At 35.7% G+C, this 20,974-nt stretch overlaps 3 protein-coding genes across 3 annotated transcripts; all 3 read left to right on the top strand.

Annotated features, from left to right (window-relative positions):
- The first annotated feature begins 4,782 nt into the window (after nt 1-4,782).
- On the top strand, nt 4,783-7,426 carry LOC134795798 (lipase 3-like). Its single transcript, XM_063767731.1, has 5 exons — nt 4,783-4,936; nt 5,439-5,643; nt 6,002-6,372; nt 6,478-6,636; nt 7,001-7,426. Exons 1-5 carry the CDS (start codon nt 4,784-4,786, stop codon nt 7,388-7,390), a joined length of 1,278 nt encoding a protein of 425 aa, XP_063623801.1. The 5' UTR covers nt 4,783; the 3' UTR covers nt 7,391-7,426.
- Nucleotides 7,427-10,175: 2,749 nt separating this feature from the next.
- On the top strand, nt 10,176-14,381 carry LOC134795451 (lipase 3-like). Its single transcript, XM_063767294.1, has 5 exons — nt 10,176-10,337; nt 12,549-12,753; nt 13,314-13,678; nt 13,758-13,916; nt 13,995-14,381. The coding sequence occupies exons 1-5, from the start codon at nt 10,179-10,181 to the stop codon at nt 14,379-14,381; spliced, it is 1,275 nt and encodes a 424-aa protein (XP_063623364.1). The 5' UTR covers nt 10,176-10,178.
- Nucleotides 14,382-15,970: 1,589 nt separating this feature from the next.
- LOC134795452 (ommochrome-binding protein-like) lies at nt 15,971-17,094 on the top strand. The gene has a single exon (XM_063767295.1). The coding sequence runs from the start codon at nt 16,215-16,217 to the stop codon at nt 17,049-17,051; it is 837 nt and encodes a 278-aa protein (XP_063623365.1). The 5' UTR covers nt 15,971-16,214; the 3' UTR covers nt 17,052-17,094.
- The last annotated feature ends 3,880 nt before the right edge of the window (nt 17,095-20,974 follow it).

Below are 20,974 nucleotides of genomic sequence, written 5' to 3' on the forward strand. Positions count from 1 at the left end.
TGGCAATTACTACCTACCTACCTATTGTGGAAAAGATTTTTAACAGTAGCAGTGATTCTTTAAATTGATCGTGATGCATATTTTGTTCTGATTTTTAGCATAAGTACCTATCTTTTGTCGAGATTAAATAGATCAATGGTAAGATTGGGGACAGGAAGGATCGGACGAAGGATATTAATTGCGTTAGTTAATTACAGGGCTGATTCAATATCATAATCTTCCGATTATCGCTTTGACTTACTTATCGTATCCTCTTGACAGAATAAGTTATGTGTAATATCGTCACTACTTTGAAAATATCTCGTATCTCACACTACACTAGGTACTCCAAGTTGAAAGGCCGTAGCTCTGTATACCTACTTATACCATATTATTATTTTTCTTTTGATTGACAGGATACGAGTTTGTTTCAAAGTAATGCCGATATCTATCTATCTAATAACTTTAAACGATCAATTCTTGTTTATTTATTTATATATATATTTCAGGGATCTCGGAAACGGCTCTAACGATTTCGATGAAATTTGCTATATGGGGGTTTTCGGGGGCGATAAATCGATCTAGCTAGGTCTATCACTGGGAAATCGCGCATTTTGAGTTTTTATATATTTTCCGAGCAAAGCTTGGTCTCCCAGATATTTTTATTAAAGAAGTACCTAGACTTCAGTACCTATTTGTGTTTTATTTTTATTATTCTACCCTAGAGATGTCCTAGATCGTCTTAACCCTTTACCAGGCTAAGGGATATATGTTTCCCACATACGGCACTTCAAACATGTATTCTATTTTCGATGAGTAAGACTGACAATCGATTGTCATTTTTGAAATGTCAGCCTGGTAAAGGGTTAAAAATATTTTTCACCACACCAGCTCGGAAAGGCTTACTTTGCACTTTAAAAACTGATAGCAAAGTTGCATTTTATTCACATGTGAGACAAAGTAATCAAATGCAAATTTTGAGTTGGTTTCTTATGTTTGCTGGTAGAAATGACTTTTAAATGATGATTTTGGATGATAAATTTTTAATTACATTCATTTGGATTTGATTTGGTTTGATTTTGTTTGATATTTTACATTTAATATTTGCTTCAAGTTGGTGTGGTGAAAAATTTTGTGTTTCACTCGGGGGCAAATTTTGTTTAACCCTCGTGCTTTGAAACCCTCGCAACGCTCAAGATTCCATTTTTCAAACCACTCGCTATGCTCGTGGTTCAATTTTGGAATCTTTCGCTTGCTCGGGTATCAATATTAGCACGAGCAGTTAAACAACAACTTTGCCCCCTTGTAAAACAAATAACTATTGTTACGGGAAATAATGTATAATATAGGATTTATTGTTATCTGCAAAAATAGAGTCAACCGTGCTCTTTAGCACGGATACATAACGTATCCCAAGAATTGACGTAGGCACTAGTTTTTACGAAAGCGACTGCCATCTGACCTTCCAACCCAGAGGGGAAACTAAGCCTTAATAGGATTAATCCGGTTGCATCACGATGTTTTTTTTTCAAAAAAGCAACTGGTAAATATCAAATGATAGGGTTTCGCCAATAACTGGCCACCTGAGGGCCTACTGCGAACCACGTTCGACGTGTTGTCTCCCTGTCACACTTACATACGAATTTACAAGTGTAACAGAGAGGCAACACGTTGAACGAGGTTTGCGGTAGGCCCTCTTTTAGTACCTAACTGGCCACCCTAAACTAAAAATTAGTTCTATTCACCTATAAACAGAATTCATTTTAGTATAAGGAAGCTAATAGTTATTGAAGGGTGGCCAGTTATTGAAACCTTATACTAAAATGAATTCTGTTTATAGGTGAATAGAATTCATTTTTAGGTTAGGGTGGCCAGTTACTTATTAGCCAGTAATTGACAATTTACCCTATTTCGTACATAAGTTCCGAAAAACTCTAGGTTACAGACTGTAGTGCATAATTAGTTTCCATCGTATTTTCACGGAAACGTACGAACGTGTCTGGCTATTTCAGTCAGTCTCGGTACAAAAAGTAGGTACTGAGGTTGACTGAAGTAGCATTACAAATACGAACGTTTCCGAGAAAATAGGATGGAAAACAATTATGCACTACATTTGTATTTGTAAAACACCTACAAAACAATACAAAATACTTATAAACATATTATAAAAAACCTAACCTAGTGTGTCGTCAGTAGCGGGTCAAGGCCCCACCTGCCGGTGGTTTGGGCTGCAGAGAGAGTAACCGCCGGACTATCCGCGCCGTGTCCAAGACTACCGCCATCTGCATTTGACCCCTGATATAGGCCACCTAGCGAGAGTTAAGGTGTCGGTCGAAACTCTTCGCTATGAGACCGTTTGCTGAAACGTTAGGGACATTGATCGTCGAATCAACATCCCACATGGCGGTTATCTCGTGAGCTACCCCATTTCAAATGCCATGGCCCGATTTCACTTGACTCACCCCGAGTAGGGACAAAACTGACATTCAAACCTCGATAAAACTTTATTTTTACATGTTCCGGTCGTTTTAATTTTAGTTTTTTTATGATTTTGTGTAGTTCCATTTCATAACTTTAAATATAAATACGAAATAGTAGGAAATCCCAGCTCACCCCGTAGTAGGGGTGAGGAGGGACTTCCTACTAAGGTGAGTTTTGAAAATTGTTGGATCCATGGTATAATAATATACTCCGCCTGGTACTCTATTCCGAGATTCGCGTATGACCTAACTGACACGGGCCTACGTCATCATGCTGTTTACAGGTTCTCAAACTTTAAAATGTGGGAGAATTTTAACCAACGGTGAAAATTATTTTAACGGCATTAATTTTAAGTTATTCATGTAGAAACATAGTAAAATAAAACAAATCTAATGTATTAAATTAAACTTTATTTATCTATACAAGACAAACGTTTAAAAAACTAATTCACAGTTACACATTAATTACCAAGCTTACGACGTGAAAAGTTTGGAAAACACTACGACTGCTGACACTGAGCGAGAAGGAAATAACAATTAACACGCGTTCGACAAGGGTGACGGTCAGGGCATGAAGTTATCTAGATCCGAATTGTCAAATGTGACAGCGCTATCCTGTGTTGCCAGTAATGTAAACAGAATTACCCGAACGTCTGAAATTTCTTTCGTGAATCGGAAGATATTGCTAACGAATAATTAAAAATGACATGTTATTGTAACATTTAAGATAAAATACATTATAAATGAAAATTATAAAATTATAAAGAAATATTTTAACTTATTAACCATAGCTATAATGTACCCATGTAACATGTTATGTTGAAATAAAGTGGCAATGTTATTGTGACGTAGGCCCGTGTCACTCTGGGAATAGAAGACCATGTTTTATTAGACCATGGTTGGATCGACAGTTTGGGATTATGAACATTATAATAGCTTGATTTGTTATTAGAATATATAATTTACGTAGCAGTAGCCTGTAAAAACCAACTCACCCCTCTGTCATCCCTACTCACCCCATTTTACGGTACTTACTCGACTTATTGTCCTTCTCAGCTTTCACGAGATTCTATTCTCATCATATTATATTATTGTTATGTATACCTATTAATTTGTGGTTTGGTTACTATGAGATTTCCAACGGTATTCAGTATAACTAATTCCTAGTTTATGAAAAACAAAAATATGCATATTTTTGTTTTTCATAAACTAGGAATTAGTTATACTGAATACTGAATACCATGGTCGGTTCATTCGGTCACATTAATTCCATAAAAAAACAAATCGCTCCAGGTAACTTAGAAAAATCGGGATACAGATATATAACAGATAATTAAAAAACATCCCGACCTTTAAATCTTAAAGAAAAGAGAGTATTCCCTTCTCAAATAAGGCCGGAACCCTCACACTTACTTACTGTAAGAAATCTCTCTCCATGGGCAACGGTAAGTAATTGCTATCGATTCGTCTGCTCGGTTGCCTTTAAATAAAACGTTTGAAAACTATAACCTACAGATTTTATTGTACCAGAACCTTCTCCTAGAAATATTATATTCATGCTTACCTGGATTCTTTCAAGAGTGAAAGAAAAAATAAACCTGGTTTTTCAATTGGCCTATGAAACTGTTAGTTTAAGTTATACCGGGTGTGGCCTGTAACATGAGCAAAAAATTTAACTGTAAGCTGTACTCCTCATACTGACCAACATTTGTTCAGCGACTTTTAAAAATAACTTGTGGTTTGATTTTTAATACACTTTAAAGTTTATTCTAAGACGCAATGTATTGCGAATTTTGTTATGTTTAAGGCGTGACAAGCAACGTCAATCACAATGATATGGCGTGGCGATGGCGTCCATTGAAGATAATATTTATTTTGTATGAAAAATAGGGAGTCTAAATACTTCATAATTTTTAAAAGTTGTTGAACAAAAGTGTCACCGTTTGAGGAGTACAATCTATGTTTTAATTATTTACTCGTGTTACAGGCTACACCCGGTATAATTAGTTTAATAGGTTAAGTGTATAAAAACTGAGCGCATCTTGCCGTTTAACGTAGCAGTTTGGCGAGTTGTAAATTTAAATATATAAATAAATTAAAAAAAAAGTAGTCGGGTAAAAACAGTCTCAGCCCAAAGTATTAAAAGTTTATTTAATAAGTGACGTGATATTGTGATTAAAAAATATCTAACACATCTATCAAACTTAATGTTCAATTACAATTACTTATTGCTATCTTATTTGTGAAAATTATATCTTTATCTGATACCTAAAACAATATAAATGCTGTGATTTTCTTTTAATTATATAGATCGCGTCGTTGCCATGTTGGCTAAGGTTTTCGTGCTATGCGTGGCGGTGGTAAGCGCGGCAGCAAGCCGGTTACCTACTGCCGAAGAGTTGGAGTTGCTTATAAAATCTAGTAATATTGGTTCTAGACTATCTGATAACATCCTCGAAGATGCTCGTCTGGATGTGGTGAGTTTTGAACTTGGATCTTAGGTTCTATTACAAGAGGTTTCCTTACCTGCTTTGGTGCCTATAATTTACGTGTCATATGGATTTGGATTTTAATATAATGTACGAGTACCTACTAGTTAGTACTATATGTAGAAACTAATATTTTAAGTAGGTACCTATGCAGTAAAATTTAAACAACTCCTAACATAATTAAGTCGATTAACGAGTCTTAACTGAATAAATGAGGGCCTGTAGGGCTAAGATGGTCGGTTTTTTATCATTTGTCATCATGCCTGTCACGTTCTAACATGTATGTAAGTGCGAAAGTGACGCATGTGCATAAAAACAAGTGGTAAAAATGCGGCCATGATACCGCCGCTGAATATATGTATATATTCAGCGGCGGTATACCTACTCGTAAAGTGTTGGTTCATGTGTATAAACCTCAAGATCTTCCCCGGCTAGTGTATGATTACTAAGTATGGTTTAATCTTAAAAACTAACTATCGAACTGTTTCAGCCCGGACTGATTCAAAAGTATGGGTATCCTTTGGAAATCCATACACTAACGACTAGTGATGGTTACATCCTGAATATGCACCGAATTCCACACGGTCGAGATCAGAATACTGAGCCTAATGTTAAGAGACCGGTTGTTTTCTTGATGCATGGGCTACTTTCATCTTCGGCTGATTGGGTATTGATGGGACCTGGTTGTGCATTTGGTAAGTAGTAGGTATTTTTCTTAGTTTTTCTATAAAAAATCGAGATGTATAAAAAATCAAGGATTCGGCTCTTAGACACTTATTTAAATAGGTACTTATTGTAGCTTAGATTTATCCCGTATATTTGAATTAGTAAATCAGGGAGTAACTCCATGAACATATGATTTTATCCACAAAATTATTCTTTATTATTAGGGACTATGTCGGGCTCCTAAGCTTTTGTATCACTGCAACCATTCCAGACCGGCTAGCATGAGTTGCGTTCTCGCGCGCGAGTCCATACTTAAAGTCGCGCTCGATGTATGGAATGGCGAATCAGGTTAACTTAATAGTAACAGTATTGTTATGTTTGTTTCAGGTTATCTCTTGGCCGAAGCCGGCTACGATGTCTGGATGGGCAATGCTCGCGGGAACACATATTCGCGCGAGCACATCAGGCTTCGTCCTGACGCCATCTTCAACACAGATTACTGGGACTTCTCTTGGGATGAAATCGGAAACATTGACTGCCCTGCAATGATCGACTACATACTAGCACACACTGGCAACGACAGACTTCACTACATTGGCCACTCCCAAGGAACTACCACGTTCTTCGTCATGGGCTCACTTCGACCTGATTACAACGAGAAGATAATTTCCATGCACGCCTTAGCTCCTTCTGCGTATTTTGCCAACAGCCAAAACCTCTTATTGAGAGCTATTGCTCAATTTTCCAATCCACTAGATGTGAGTTACATTCACTTTCTTTATTTTGCTCATGGTGAAAACACACTATATACCTAAGTTTTTTTAAAAATACATTACGCTTAATACTAATTTCTCATCTTTCAGAGTCTGGCTCGTATTATTGGTTTGGGTGAATTCATGCCCAATAATGTCATCATGGCATGGGCTGGCCAGGCCCTGTGTATGGATGAAGTGATTTTCCAACCGATTTGCTCCAACATTCTGTTCCTTCTGGGTGGATGGAACGAGGCCCAGCATAATGCGGTAAGACGTCGATAAATTCCTATTGACAGTTTTCAGATAAAAATTGTAGGTACAACTTTGCAAACGTAGTTTTTTTATCGTGTTATGTTCAATTTACGTCAACCGGTTGAAGATAAGGCATACTTTACAAATAGAGCCAAGGAATGGAAAACTTTTACGATATAGTTTTTTATATTTATATGGCAGGGTCAATGATCTGTTTGCCATCGTTATGCCAGCGTCATTTTACAATTCTAAGCGAATTTAGGTCTCTCGGTCTGGACATACTTCGCCATAAATTAAAATCTAAGGGGACATCAAGAGTTGCGGGCAAACGGCCGTGTGACAAATATATAAAATCATAACCCATCATGTTTCGTTTCAGACAATGCTTCCAGTGAAGCTAGCCCACACTCCAGCGGGAGCTTCTACGAGGCAATTAGTACATTACGGCCAAAGTGTGAAAGACAAGACGTTCAAGCGTTTCGACCACGGCGCATTAAGAAATAGAAGAATTTACGGCAGCTACAGAGCACCTGCGTACAATCTTGGAAGCATAACAGCTCCGGTCTTTATTCACTACTCTGCCTCGGACCCGTTGGCAAATATTAACGATGTACTAAGGCTGTTTAGTGAACTTGGTAAACCCGTAGGTATTTTCCGAATTCCTGATCCCAATTTCAGCCATCTTGACTTTATTTGGGGATTAGATGCCAAAACTCACGTATATGACCGGGTTATAAATCTGCTCCAATCTATGGATGTACATGGTTAACCAGAGGTTTCATGATATGCTGTTTTGGGAAATGACGGCAAATTCAAAATCTGTATGCGTGGTCAAAGCTTCGCGCATATTTTTTTTAAATTTACCTTCATTTTATATTAACATAATGGTTGGCTAGACTATAACTGTTCTCTTATGGCGTCTACAAATGTATCGAATTCGCCCAAATGTTTGTATATTTCTTACCCTGAGATGCAGAGCCATATTTGCGCAAAATTACGGCGAAGTGTTCGATTAAATAAAGATTGTTCTTTAAACTCACAATGTTTAATTTTTATCAAGTGCTTTCAAGAAAACACCTATACGTAGGCATATTCGCCACCAGAACTGTAAACCTCTACTTTATTATAGGGTGTTCTCTGTTGCCCTTGATTGCACTTATCCCACCTCTGATAAACCTCTTTTAAGGCCTCATTCGCACGGGTGCTTTTTCAATTCGCGTGTTGGATTTTTGACTTTAACCAATAGTCTGTTCGAGATCCTGAAAACGGTGAAAAATAAAGATAATACTCCTAAAATACGTGTGATACCTCATTCGATTCGTCATGCCTAGAAAAATATATTCGAAGCGTGTATTAGTACACAAAAAATATCAAAAGTTATAAGCAAAAAAATGGGGAAAAAAGTAGATATTTTTTATTTCCCCAATATCTCAAAAAGTGTTCATATTTAAGAAACGAAAATTAATGTTATTAAAGAGGAGGATATGTCCAATAAAATATTCCATACTTGCAGAACTCTATCTCCATTATTTATACTTTTTATTCATAGCTGAACACAGCCCTCAGCGCTCCATTTTCGGGAAACGCGCGCGGCGTGAAAAAGCGGTCACGTAACATTAAATATACTTTTAAAGGTATTACATATTCATTGAAATTTAAAAAAAAATTATGGTCTATTTAAAACATGTCAATAAATATACTTCTTGTAGAAATTGATCTTAAAATTATTTTTTCAACAAGTTAGGCAATTGTTAATTAGCAAAATTTTCTCAAACTTCTTACTTTATTGAAAACTAAAAAAAATGTATAAATAATTATTGTCAAATTTTGTAGCTTTCTAGAGCCCTTCTCATATAAATGTTTAATTCGATTATATTTTTCTAGGCATCATGACGAATCTAATGAGGTATCACACGTATTTTTAGGAGTATTATCTTTATTTTTCACCGTTTTCAGGATCTCGAACTGACTACAAGGCTTAAATGCATAACGCATCGTTCGGTAAATGAAACTTATAGCGTGTGGACAGATTCAAGCGCTTTTTTAATTGCCCCTTGGGCTTTTATATCTATGATCAGTTGATTATCCCAATTTGTCCGCCCGATCTGTCATTTACGTATAAAATTGTTACATATCCTACCTGCTATAGGGCTAATATGGTCGGCTCTTTATCATTAGTCACCATGCCTGTCACGTTCTAACAAATATGTAAGTGCGAAAGTGACGAATGGCATGACAGGTTATAACAATGCGACTGTGATACCGCTACGGATGATTGGGTAGGTAGTTGGCCAAGAGAAGTCGTTTTAGTATAGTCTGGGATATAAAAAAACAGACCTTAAAACTGAAACTAAGGACCAATCACCAACGGCCGGGTCAGGACTTGGATGAGAAGATAAGGTAGCCAATTCGATATTTTTTCTCAGTATGATGCCTAAAGATATACATGTATAGGATGTTAATTTAATATCCAATACATAAACAATAAGGCGGCCGAAAACGCAAAGGTCTCGCGGTCTCGGCGCCGAATACTGTTTTGTTCCTTTCGGCGTCGAGACCCTGGGTCCGTGGGGTCCTGGCGCCCTGAGTCTCTTTGGAGACCTTTCAAAGAGACTCAGGGACGCAACTGGGGACCCAAGAGCTGGCAGTTACCTCGCTCAACGCTTCAGTCTGGCAGTTCAGCGGGGTAACGCAGCCAGCATCTTGGGGACCTTGCCACAGGCGCCTTTTTTAGATTTAGTTTAATTTAGTTTTATTTTATTTTAGAATAGTTTTGTATTTAGTTTAACTGTAATTTTAAGTTATTTTTATTTATTGTTTTTTGACTTGTTTTTGTACAATATATATGAATAAATACTCCAACAATAAAAGCTCCAATAATTTCGATGAATTAAATTGTACAAAGTAGATTGCGGTTTATCGCGGGACGCGACTGAGTGACGGCGCGTCAAACACATCAATAATTGTGTGTAAATTGATGTTAATTTGGCATTTTTTAAAAACATTATACTTACTAGCTTAAATCTAAATCAAATAATTTGGCATTCTTTTTAGGGTTCCTTAGTCAACTACGAACCCTTATAGTTTCACCGTGTCCGTCAAAGTCCTACTTCCCCAACACGTAAAGTTATTTTTTTTTGCTTTAACCCTACAAAGTGGGGTATCGTTGGATAGGTATTTTAAAACGAATAAGGGTCTTCATAAAAAATTTATTGATAAGGTGAATATTTTCGGAAATAACAGCTTTCAAAGAAAAAACTTTTGAACCATTATGGGTCCAAAAAATGTGAATAAAATCGTAACATGAAAACTCAATAAATACTTTCAATAAAAACTATAGCGAACATAATCGGAACATAATTCTTAGTAAAAATACGTACAAAGCGAAGCAAAGTACATTTTTTACTTTACCGGCTTAGTTTTTATAAATCTGCTTTGTCTATCTGAAATATTATCTACAGTACGATAATATCAATGCAATGATATCTTAAAGTTAAATACACTATAATCATGTTCTTATAAAAGGCTAAACTTTAAGTCTAGACCTGATTATCGCCATGATTACATTGGTTATAGTCTTGTTTTGTGGAAGTGCAGCGCTGGTCGATGCGGCTTCCGGCCGATCGCCACACGCTGATGATGTTAAAGAACTATTTCAACCAGAAGTTAGTACGAAGGTATCCAGCAACATCTTTATTGATGCTATTTTAGACGTGGTAAGTTGAATATCCCTTAATTTGGCACAAAATAAAAAACTTGATTTTAACTTTTATGTGCACATTTATTTATTATTATGCCTTTAAATATGTCCTAAAAATGTTAAAAAAATATTTCACTGTAAGATTTCCTGAAAATCGAATGTACAGTATTTTTAACAAAAACGTACGCTCTTCAAACTTAGTGTGTTAAATAACAAATTCCAAAAAAATGTATCGAAACAAAGACAATAATAACATTTTTTTGGCATTTAATTGAAGCAAAAAACCAAAAATAATTCGGGACCATACCACTATTTCATCACTTACAGGAAAAGGCAGTAGAGATGAATGCGTTTCAAACATTAAACCTAAAAACAAAAAAAAAAAAACACCTTGCAGCTTAAGCCATTATCATGCAAAATAACACAGTTTTTTTTAATTACGTTAATTTTAAGGGTGCATTACTGAACTTAACATATTTTTTCAAAGACACCTGTATTCCAATAAACTCCATTTTTAAGTTATCAATAATTTATTTTTATCTAATAAGTCCCTTACGACCGCGTACCCAGGGCCTGATTACAGTGATTACATATTGATTTATGTTTAGTATGAGTTCATATATTTGCTACGAAACGCAAGTACAATAAATATAGGGTTAACGATTTTTGAAAAGGCATATGTCATAGTTTTCAATTGTTTGGTTGAGTTTAAAATAATGCCAGTGTTACAACAACGCTACCTTATACATGCAGCATTTAAATATATTAAATGAAAAATAAATAAATAATACACAATAAAGAATACTACATGAATAAAGTATATTTGAATTGAATTGAATAAAAAAATATGAAAATTAACTATTCCATTCAGTATCCTTGAATGTAATAGCCATACGCCAAATTGAACAGAGTTTCATAAAATATATAGGCTGATAAACACATTACCCTCCTTTGCGTCGCGCAGTCGGGTAAAAAAACGCGTATTGACATTAAGTAGCGTTCGCTTTGTTGCATACTAAGCTATAAATGTATAACGAATCAAGCTATAGCACTAAATCTCTTCTATTATGGCAAAATATAAAGGTAGGCAGTGAAATTTGTCTAATTATTAAAACTGTAACATAACGTTTTGTCAAAAATGCTTAACAGGTTGTTTAATTTCTAATACACTGTACGTATTGTTTTGTCAAAAATACTTAACAGTTGTGTATGCTTGATTATTACACGTAAATAACTTGACTTGACGAATAGGTGTGATATGTAAAGTATACGTAATACTATAATTAAATATAATAATAGTATATGCAGTAAAATTTCGCGTAATAGAATCGAAAAAAATAAACATATACCGAGATAGAACGCAGTGTCGACCTTCTATTCGCTATCTTGATTCACTACTATTGTTGCCAGTAAGGTTTTATTTTTTTCTTTATTCTTTATAATATAAATGATACATTGAAATTAAAAACTTCGAATTTACGTAAAAAATAACATGCCTACATTTTTTCAAAGTAAGTATTACGTATACTTGGCTGTGCCAAATTAAGGGTTATACTTTCTTTTTTCTATTGGTTAGTCTTGCACAAATCTACCTAATTCGTAAGTTCAATAATAGTAGGTAGGTAGGTACATATATACCTACACTAAAAAGCGAATAAGCGATAAATAGGAAAGTAAGTCTTAACAAACATTCTTCGGCCCCACATGTGAGAAATTTGAATTTTTTTTTAGCCAAGAGCTTAAGATCTTGGGACAAATATTTTTTATTATTATGTGACAAATATTTAAAAAGCAAATATGTATGTCGGATATGCGAAATGGACGTAATTAGGTATATAATACGAAGTAAAACATGCAAGCTAAATGTCGTCATATGGTATCACATAGCGTTTGCAATGTAAAATGTGTTTTTTTTGCCTGGCATGTTGGAACAGCTTTACTTGCATTACGTCGGCGGCAAACAGACACAGGACCCTCATTATGGTAAGCTTTATCGTTGCCCATGGATGACTGCAACACCAGAGGTGTCCCATGGGACACGCATACACAGCGCATGCGTTTTGCCGAACTTTTAGAAACCATCCTTTATTTTGTTATTAAATCCTTTACTGTGAACTCACGAGAAAACCTCAGCAGGGGCTTCAGTCCACAGCTGGAGCATACGCGAAAACAAATTCTTTTGAAGCCTCCCAGTGCGTAACCTTTTAGGTATTTCACGTATTTTCAGCCTCTACTGGTCAGAAAGTATCGATACCCTATGGAAGTCCACCACGTAAGAACCTCCGATGGCTATATCCTGGGCATGCACCGCATCCCTCACGGACGCGACCGGAACAGTGACGCTGGCGTCGACAGGCCCGTCGTTTTTTTGATGCATGGTCTGCTATCCTCATCGGCTGATTGGGTTTTAATGGGACCTGGTTGTGCATTTGGTGAGTCTAAATGTTAAATACGTTTTGTTTGAGACTATATAAGTATAATGACCTTTTTTTTATTGTCTATTGCCCCAGCTGACATTCTTTATCAGATAATAACAATTTAATGTGCTTTTGATAATTTCGATCAGATATTGATCGACCATAATATGACATGTACCTACCTATCGCTGAATACCGCATACAACAACATGATTCATACATATTTAAATGTTATTGTGTTTGTGTCACAAACAATGTGTTAAATCAAACACCGTCAACGTGAAAGCGTAGAAACCGGCGATAATAACTTTTTCAGGCGGGCAGTTGGACCATCTTGATAATAATTAGCGTGACGCATATAATGCATTACCTACCTATAAAGGAAATATTTTTGAATTAGTTAATGTTGAGTCTCTATTTATTTTTATTTTTTTACACAGCAGACGAGGTAATGTTGTTGTAGAACGTGTATGTATAGGTAAACTAGGTATATTTCCTTGGCACGTGCTGCAGCACTAAGGACTTAATACATTTTTAATTTACCTACTAAGTGAAGAATACTCCTTCTTTTCCAGCTTACATATTAGCCGAGGAAGGTTACGATGTTTGGATGGGCAATGCTCGGGGTAATTACTACTCAAGAAACCACACAATACTAAACCCAGATACAGTTCCAATATTCTGGAATTTCTCTTGGGATGAGATAGGGAACATTGACTTACCTGCAATGATCAAGTACGTGCTTATGCAAACCGGGAAAGAAAGACTACACTACGTAGGTCACTCCCAGGGCACCACGGCTTTTTTCGTTATGGGCTCTTTAGTACCTGAATATAACGAAAAAATCATTTCGATGCATGCGTTGGCTCCAGTCGCATATATGGCACATAGCGGAAGTCACTTTATAAAAGCTATAAGTGAACTAACGAATCCACTTTACGTAAGTAAAAACCTTGGTCTACCCATATTATTATTTCTAAGTAAGGTTATTTTACTAAATTTGATTGTTTTGATTGTAGACTCTCGCACGTATGATTGGTTTAGGCGAATTTTTGCCTAATAACAAAATGTTGACATGGGCAGGACAAGCATTGTGTAGGGACGAAGTCAGGTTCCAACCGATTTGTAGTAATATGTTGTTCCTTATGGGCGGGTGGAACGAAGATCAACATAATGCGGTAAGATTTTGATTCTAATTTACAAGCAAGATTTCCCATGGTAATATTATAACTTAATAGCATAATGTTTTGTTACAGACTATGGTGCCAGTCAAATTGGGTCATACCCCAGCGGGAGCTTCCGTGAAACAATTCGCACACTACGGTCAAAGTATGTCAGAAGGGCAGTTCAGGCGCTTCGACTACGGATCATTAGGCAACAGATTAATTTATGGCACCTCGAATACGCCTCGTTACGACCTGTCTAAAGTAACGAGTCCCGTTTTCCTCCACTATTCCCCGGCCGACGCCCTTGCAGATGTTAGGGATGTTGACAGACTGTTCGCGGAACTGGCCCGGCCAGTAGGGAAATTTAGGATTCCGATTCATTTTGGACATCTTGATTTTATTTGGGGCATCGACGCTAATACCTATGTTTATGAGAGAGTTATTAACCTTCTTCGGGCTATGGATGTGCATGGTTAATAATAATAAACTAAGATAAGTTTTATAAACATTGAGTTTAGTTGGTATATAAATGTACTTAAGTTGGTAGATGACCTTGCGTACAAGTACAAGGCCTAGTCCTGGCTCCTGGTGTGTGGTAGTGTTCTATACTCTATAGTATAAAAATCAAGGCATTAAAATCAGTGCTGTCTGGTCCAAAAAATGTACTTTTAAAAAAACTGTTTGGTACATATTTAAGTTAAATAAATTTTAAAGGAAATTCTCAAATGAAATGAGACAAGAAACATCCAAATGCGTCGTAGATATTTAAAAAATTATCTGCAATGTTGAAACATGTAATATTTTTTATCTTATCTATTAATATAATATATTATAGTTCTGCTACTAGTGTTTTTCACAACACTAATGAAAATAATCTTTGATTAGACGGTAGATATGAAATAAAATCACTGCTGTAAAATATAAACAGCTGATTTATTTCCTAATTATGGGTTGATAATGTTTTATTTGGTACTTACCTACCATAGATAAGCTCAAACCAAATTTTATGTTTCATGAACAAAACAAAAGTTGCGTAAGAACCTAAAGAGTGGATGCAAATTTACAGTTTTCATTTTGTTTAGTAAATATGAAGACAAATATTGCTTCTTTCCGAAGTGACTCTATCTTGACCCTACCCTACCTTTTTTACATAAAGGACATAAATCACATAAACGTCTCAAAATTATATCAAACCCGTGAATTTGATAGATAACTATTAAAAAAAGGCCAATACTCAACATGTTTTAAAATCTCAATGACTGTTTGATGGCCCAATTCATTAAAATTTACTATCTACTTACTTCATTTGTTTACTGACACAACTGTACCTACCTAAGTACTATAAAATAACAATTGGAATCAGCAGATAGTAGATTCGGCAATTGAACTGTAATTTTAGTATCTCGGATATGAAAACAAAGCTTAGTTAATTCGTACCCACACTCTGAACTGCTTCCTAGTTCCCAGCAAAACAAGTCCGTGCATCTGCATTAATGTATTCTGGATTCACGGCATCTCAACGAACTTCGTCGAACCCTTATCCGCTGTTCGGATAATTGGTATTTCCTGTAAATAACGTACAACCTCATAAATTAGTGATAAATCAAGCAGTGCCCATTTTGCTACTGTGTTCTAATATTTTATATTGGGTAGTACTCGAATTTTATGATGATCCACTGCTTATGTAATAAAAATATTCAGATTAATTCATCATCATCATCATATCAGCCAGAGGACAAAATTAATATATATTAATATACATATAGGTATATATAAATATATATCACTTGTAACAGCCGTGAAGTCTCGCCAGTAACAAGCCAGTAAAGTGCGACGGTTTGATTAAAATTGAAAGAAGTGATACATTGCTTGCTGAATAATTTTGTAAAGAAAATAAAAATCGAAAATATTTTAGTCAAACATCAGGGCCTACCTATACTAACTAGATAGGTACCCCTATCTACCCGTATACGTACTGAATGCTATATATGACATTTACGCCAAGGAGTATATTAATATATGTATAGATTGACACTCTTGACACTAGTCTGTGAAATATTTGTGACATTGGCAACAAAGGAAGTATTTCGCATGTGATTGTGCAAACATTAAATTAATATGTAAATGTAAAACAAGAAAACTTCGCTGTAAAAATAATATCACAATTTGTGGATTTATTTTCAAATACAGGCTATCGTCACAATGACAAATAATTGTGTCAAGATAAAGAAAGCTATTTTGACAGTCAACAAACAACTGTAAATCAACGCTGTAAATCAAGATGTAGACACTGCCTTCACCAGCTTCACCATGGACTCGACAAATTCAAATACACATGAAGTAATGGCCTCAAATTTAAAGAACGTCTTCCACCACAAAGGAAAATCTTTCATGCGGGAAGTACTTTTAGCGGACGCAAATGTACCATACAAATTATCCATAGACCGAAGCAAAAACAAACTGTTTTTCTGTATAAATGCCGACGATTTCTCTCACCAAAGTTTCCATTTAGTAGTGTTGGATCTTGTGACTGGGATACCGTGGGTCATCCAGGGGATACGAAACGGGTTTGCGAGCGCCGTAGATCCTGCTACCGGCACCGTGTATCTCGGTGGAAGCAATGGCATCTTCAAATACAACTATAATACATTAGCTGCTCAAGGTCCCGTGCTCAATAGAGTCGATGTCTTTGATATGTTCTTCAAGAATGAACTTTACTTCGTTGACACAGCAACGCAGGCTTTGTCCATTCTCAGATATAGTGGAAAAGTTCCCGTTAAAGCTCTTAAGGGTTATTTGATTCAGCATTTCGTAATAGATGGCAATGATGATTTTCTTTTCACTAATTCAACGGGTCTTTATATCTTACCTCACGGAAATCAAGCTGCTAATTTAGTTCCCTATAGCGATACCATGAACTTCAGGGGGGCGGCTGTGGATACTTACGGATGCGCACATTTTATCACTGAAGATGGCGTTTATCAGATCGATAAGAATACCAATCAGTTGCGGAAATGGTTAGCGGTCCGGAATGGATATGGTTTGGCATTCGACAAAAATAATAATATCATTTACAGCGACGAGCGATCTGTTAATAAAATCTCCCCTTTAGAACATACTAAAGATGATAATGATGATTATAATTAATAGTTGACAATAAAGCCCGAGACATATATTTCTTTTTATTTTATCTTGAAAACTAAATCATGAGATAATAAGTCATTTTATTATCCCCGACGGAACGGAGACAAGCCAGCATACAAAAAAATGGTTAGTCTTATACAGTGTGTGTCTTTCATAACGACATTGGTTTTAAGTAACGATAGTTTAAAGTGCTGTTAACAGTTTTATCAAAAGAATATAACGATTACCTTTTATTATTAAGAGTAATTAATTTTTTTTAAATTCCCTTGCAGCAATGTAATGCAAACATTTATCTGACGTTTCAGAGAGGAAGAGCTAGTTTCGTTTCCATTTAAATTCGATCAAAACATTAAAGTAACTCGGAACTGTTGCCGAAGTTAACTTATTTACTGAATTATCCACTAGAAAAGACTGCAATTTAAAACATACGCGATTTTGACCACACGAGCACAACAAATTTACATCAACAAATCTTTCTGTGTCTTAGCCACCACATTTATGAATCGCAATATTCACTGAACTACACTGATATCAAAAATCACTGCACATACATTTATTATCACTTCTTAGAAATCACATTACCTAGTTCAAACATGCTTATTAAATTTATTAGGAATGTCTGTGTTGATCAACAAACTCGATGTTATCTTGACACTTCAACCCAATCAATGTGAAGATTGTGAAGTTGTCAATCGGTACTTAAACGAAACGATTATCTGATTCCGCCTTCTTAGTTAACACAAAGTTACCTACTTACATCAATCTTTGACTGCACTGGCTGGTATGACAGGATGCAGGTAGGTTGACGTAAATTTAGGTGACTTTTTTCATGAAATTGTCATGTCATAATTTTCTTGCCAAAATGCCACGACCATCGCCTCATACCTCGCAAGAATTAGCGGATATGATTCTAATGTATGGCGAAGTTATGCAAGATGCTAGACTAGCGTTAATCGAACTTTGACCAAGAAACACTTGCGAAGTTTCTCCTCAAGCAACTTTTGTGAGTGAGAAAGAGAGGAGAAACTTCGTAAAGTGTTTCGCGATAGCAGGGTCCTTTTCTTACGAACAAGGTCACTTGTCATGATTTTTGACGGTCTTGTCAATCAAAAGTGTCACCGACATGTACGATGTAGGTAATTGTAATAGGTGTCAGGATGTCACTAAGAGCGAAATTTCAATGAAATCACATGTCAATTGCTAAGTTTAATAAAATTTATTACTGATACATTGCGTGCCCAATTAATTTGTATGAAAAATTTTATTTTTTATTTTTTAACTAAATATGCTAATTTCAGTTCATTAGGACTTATACTTTCAGCCCTTAAAATTAGTGTCGTTATGAAAGACACACACTGTATGTAGAGTGACTGAGTTATTTAAGTTTTAATTATAGGTTTAAATTGTATTTCATAAGAGGCAATGCGTTAGTAATATTAGGTACCTATAACGTTTTTGAAGTTATTTATCGAGATAGAGATAACGCAATTGTCATATCAGAATTCGCGCGCTTGCTCGATCTAAAATACCTACTAGCACAAGTGTGCGATCACGACGGTATAAGCCTGGCCGCACACGTTCGGAATTTTCCGTACGGAATGACATGTCCAAGCGAGACAGCGCTGTGCATTTGTAGAGCCACGTGTCGTTCCCACTTGTCATTCCGTACAGAAACCGAATGAAAATTCCGAACGTCTGCAGTCAGGGTAAGGTTTCAGGCCCTCTTAGAATTGGACCAATAAAACTCTGCAGAGATTTTGACAGAACACGTAGTGCAAGTCTTATTTATATGTCATAATTTCATAGAAGTTTGACATTTAAAATAAAACTTGCACCGCGTGTGTTATCAAAATCGTTGCAGACTTTTCTTGGTCTAACTCTATAAAAATGTATATCTTTGTTTATGAATAAGGCAATCATATCAGCATAAATCTAGTTACCCATATTATTGAGTTAGGTACCTACTTTGTTTTCTTTATTTATATTAGATAAGAACTGTAGGTAGTGAAAAATTTGACGTCATTCATGCCTAATAGGTATAATCACCTCATGGCGGACCTTGGCTTGGCTGCTTTCACAAAATTTGAAGCGACTCAAATGAAAACAAATTGCTTTAAGTTTCACCAAACTTCGCTTTATGTCAAAAATAGGTACCTTTCTTTGTGCGTTAATGTGACTATTAATTATCATCGACCGAGCTCGTCTTATAGCCGAGAAGGCGCGCATTTGTGCATTTGTTTTTTTTTAATAGGTAAATCACCAACGTCCATGATAAGTGTTGTTTTGTTGTTGATTATATGATGATATTTGATAAAAGCGAACTACATGTATTGTTTATAAGTTCTGATGATTCTAACATGATCATCAGAGAGGGTTACAGAGATGGTAATAGTAATACTGACATAAAAAGTTTATTTCGAGTTATCCATCTGATATTAGCTTTTTCTATTCTATAAATTTTCCTTCGTAGGCCAGTCAAATTAGATTTTTTCCAGGAATTAATTCCCAGCATGCTGGAAATCATCTTAATACCTTCATTTGGTTCAAAATTAGTGAAATCAGAGTTTGCTCCATACCAGGAGCTGTGGAATTTTTTTGCTCTTTTTCAGTTATTTGCTTAAGTAGTTTAAAAACGGTCAGTCCGACGGAAAATTTGCTCTAATCCTGATAAAAATTGACATCTGAGGATCCGAAAGGTACCTTTATATGAATTCGTAGTCAAAGATTGTAAAAAATGGCGGCCATTTTGATTTTCTTTGTTTTTTGGTAAAGTCGTGTTAAAATCCGATTTTTTTTTTCACCAGTGTTTGATCCATCACAACCTTGCTGGTAGTGACATTGTAATTGATGGTATTGATGGTGGGTTCCTGTACCTGTGAATCTTCTGTACCTAGTACTATTATTTATTCTGTGTCCAAGGCAAAATGTATCTCCCAACCCAAGGCTCCCAAAATTTATCCATGCCTACCGAGATGGAGCAAACTCGGATTATACGCATTTAGGAACAAATGAAGGTACTAAAATGATTTATCCAGCCTGCTGGGAATTAATTCCTCAACACGCTTTTTTGGATCTAATTTGACTTATGATGACCGACCGTTATGACTTATGATTACCTTTGACCTTCGGTCACAAAGAAAACTCTCCAGGAAAGGTTTGGATTTTGCTTAGGGCATCAATCAAATGGTACCTTTTAGTGCTATTTTCGCCTGTTTTCTATTTAGAATAACGCGGCCGCATCTCAGTAGAGATAGCACTTGAACGTCTCGTTAAGAAGCGGCACACGTGTTCGGCATTTTCGCGAAATAAAGCTAATAAAGTTCGCATCTGGGAGCGATTGTGGATTTACGAAAATTACCTACGAACGTGCGTTGCCCAAGGTGATCCTATGGGCTACGGATTGCTAATAGAAACTATATTTGTACGCTGTTTTTTATTGAATAGTAAGTAAATATTGTAAACTATGTGACCATGTAGACCGGTATCGCCAAAAAAATATTTAAGTAGGTAATTAACTCGCTAAAAGATGAAATATGATCCTATGTAATATGTTATTTCTTATTTACCGTGAAGGTAATCGAATTGATTTATACTGTAAGCTTACCTATATGTAAGAAATAAATGGAATCTAATTGAATTAAATTGAATGTCACGTCTTCCTTCAGGGTACACAGAACTAAGCTAATACTTTGTCTTTTAATTACCGTAATACAAGGCTCGTCATATTTCCCTCTTTCTGATCTTATTTTACCCACCTATCTACAATACATTCGACGAAACAATAACACATCATATCTTGTGAATGGTATGTAGGTCAAACAAGGGTAACCCTTCATTCGTATATTTTACATAATGCGACGCGCTTATAACAAATAAACACTGTTAAATACGTTAAGTTGGGTGTTCTGAATTAATAGCATAAATAA

Source organism: Cydia splendana, chromosome 12, assembly GCF_910591565.1.
Source record: "Cydia splendana chromosome 12, ilCydSple1.2, whole genome shotgun sequence".
In the NCBI taxonomy this organism is placed as follows: domain Eukaryota; kingdom Metazoa; phylum Arthropoda; class Insecta; order Lepidoptera; family Tortricidae; genus Cydia; species Cydia splendana.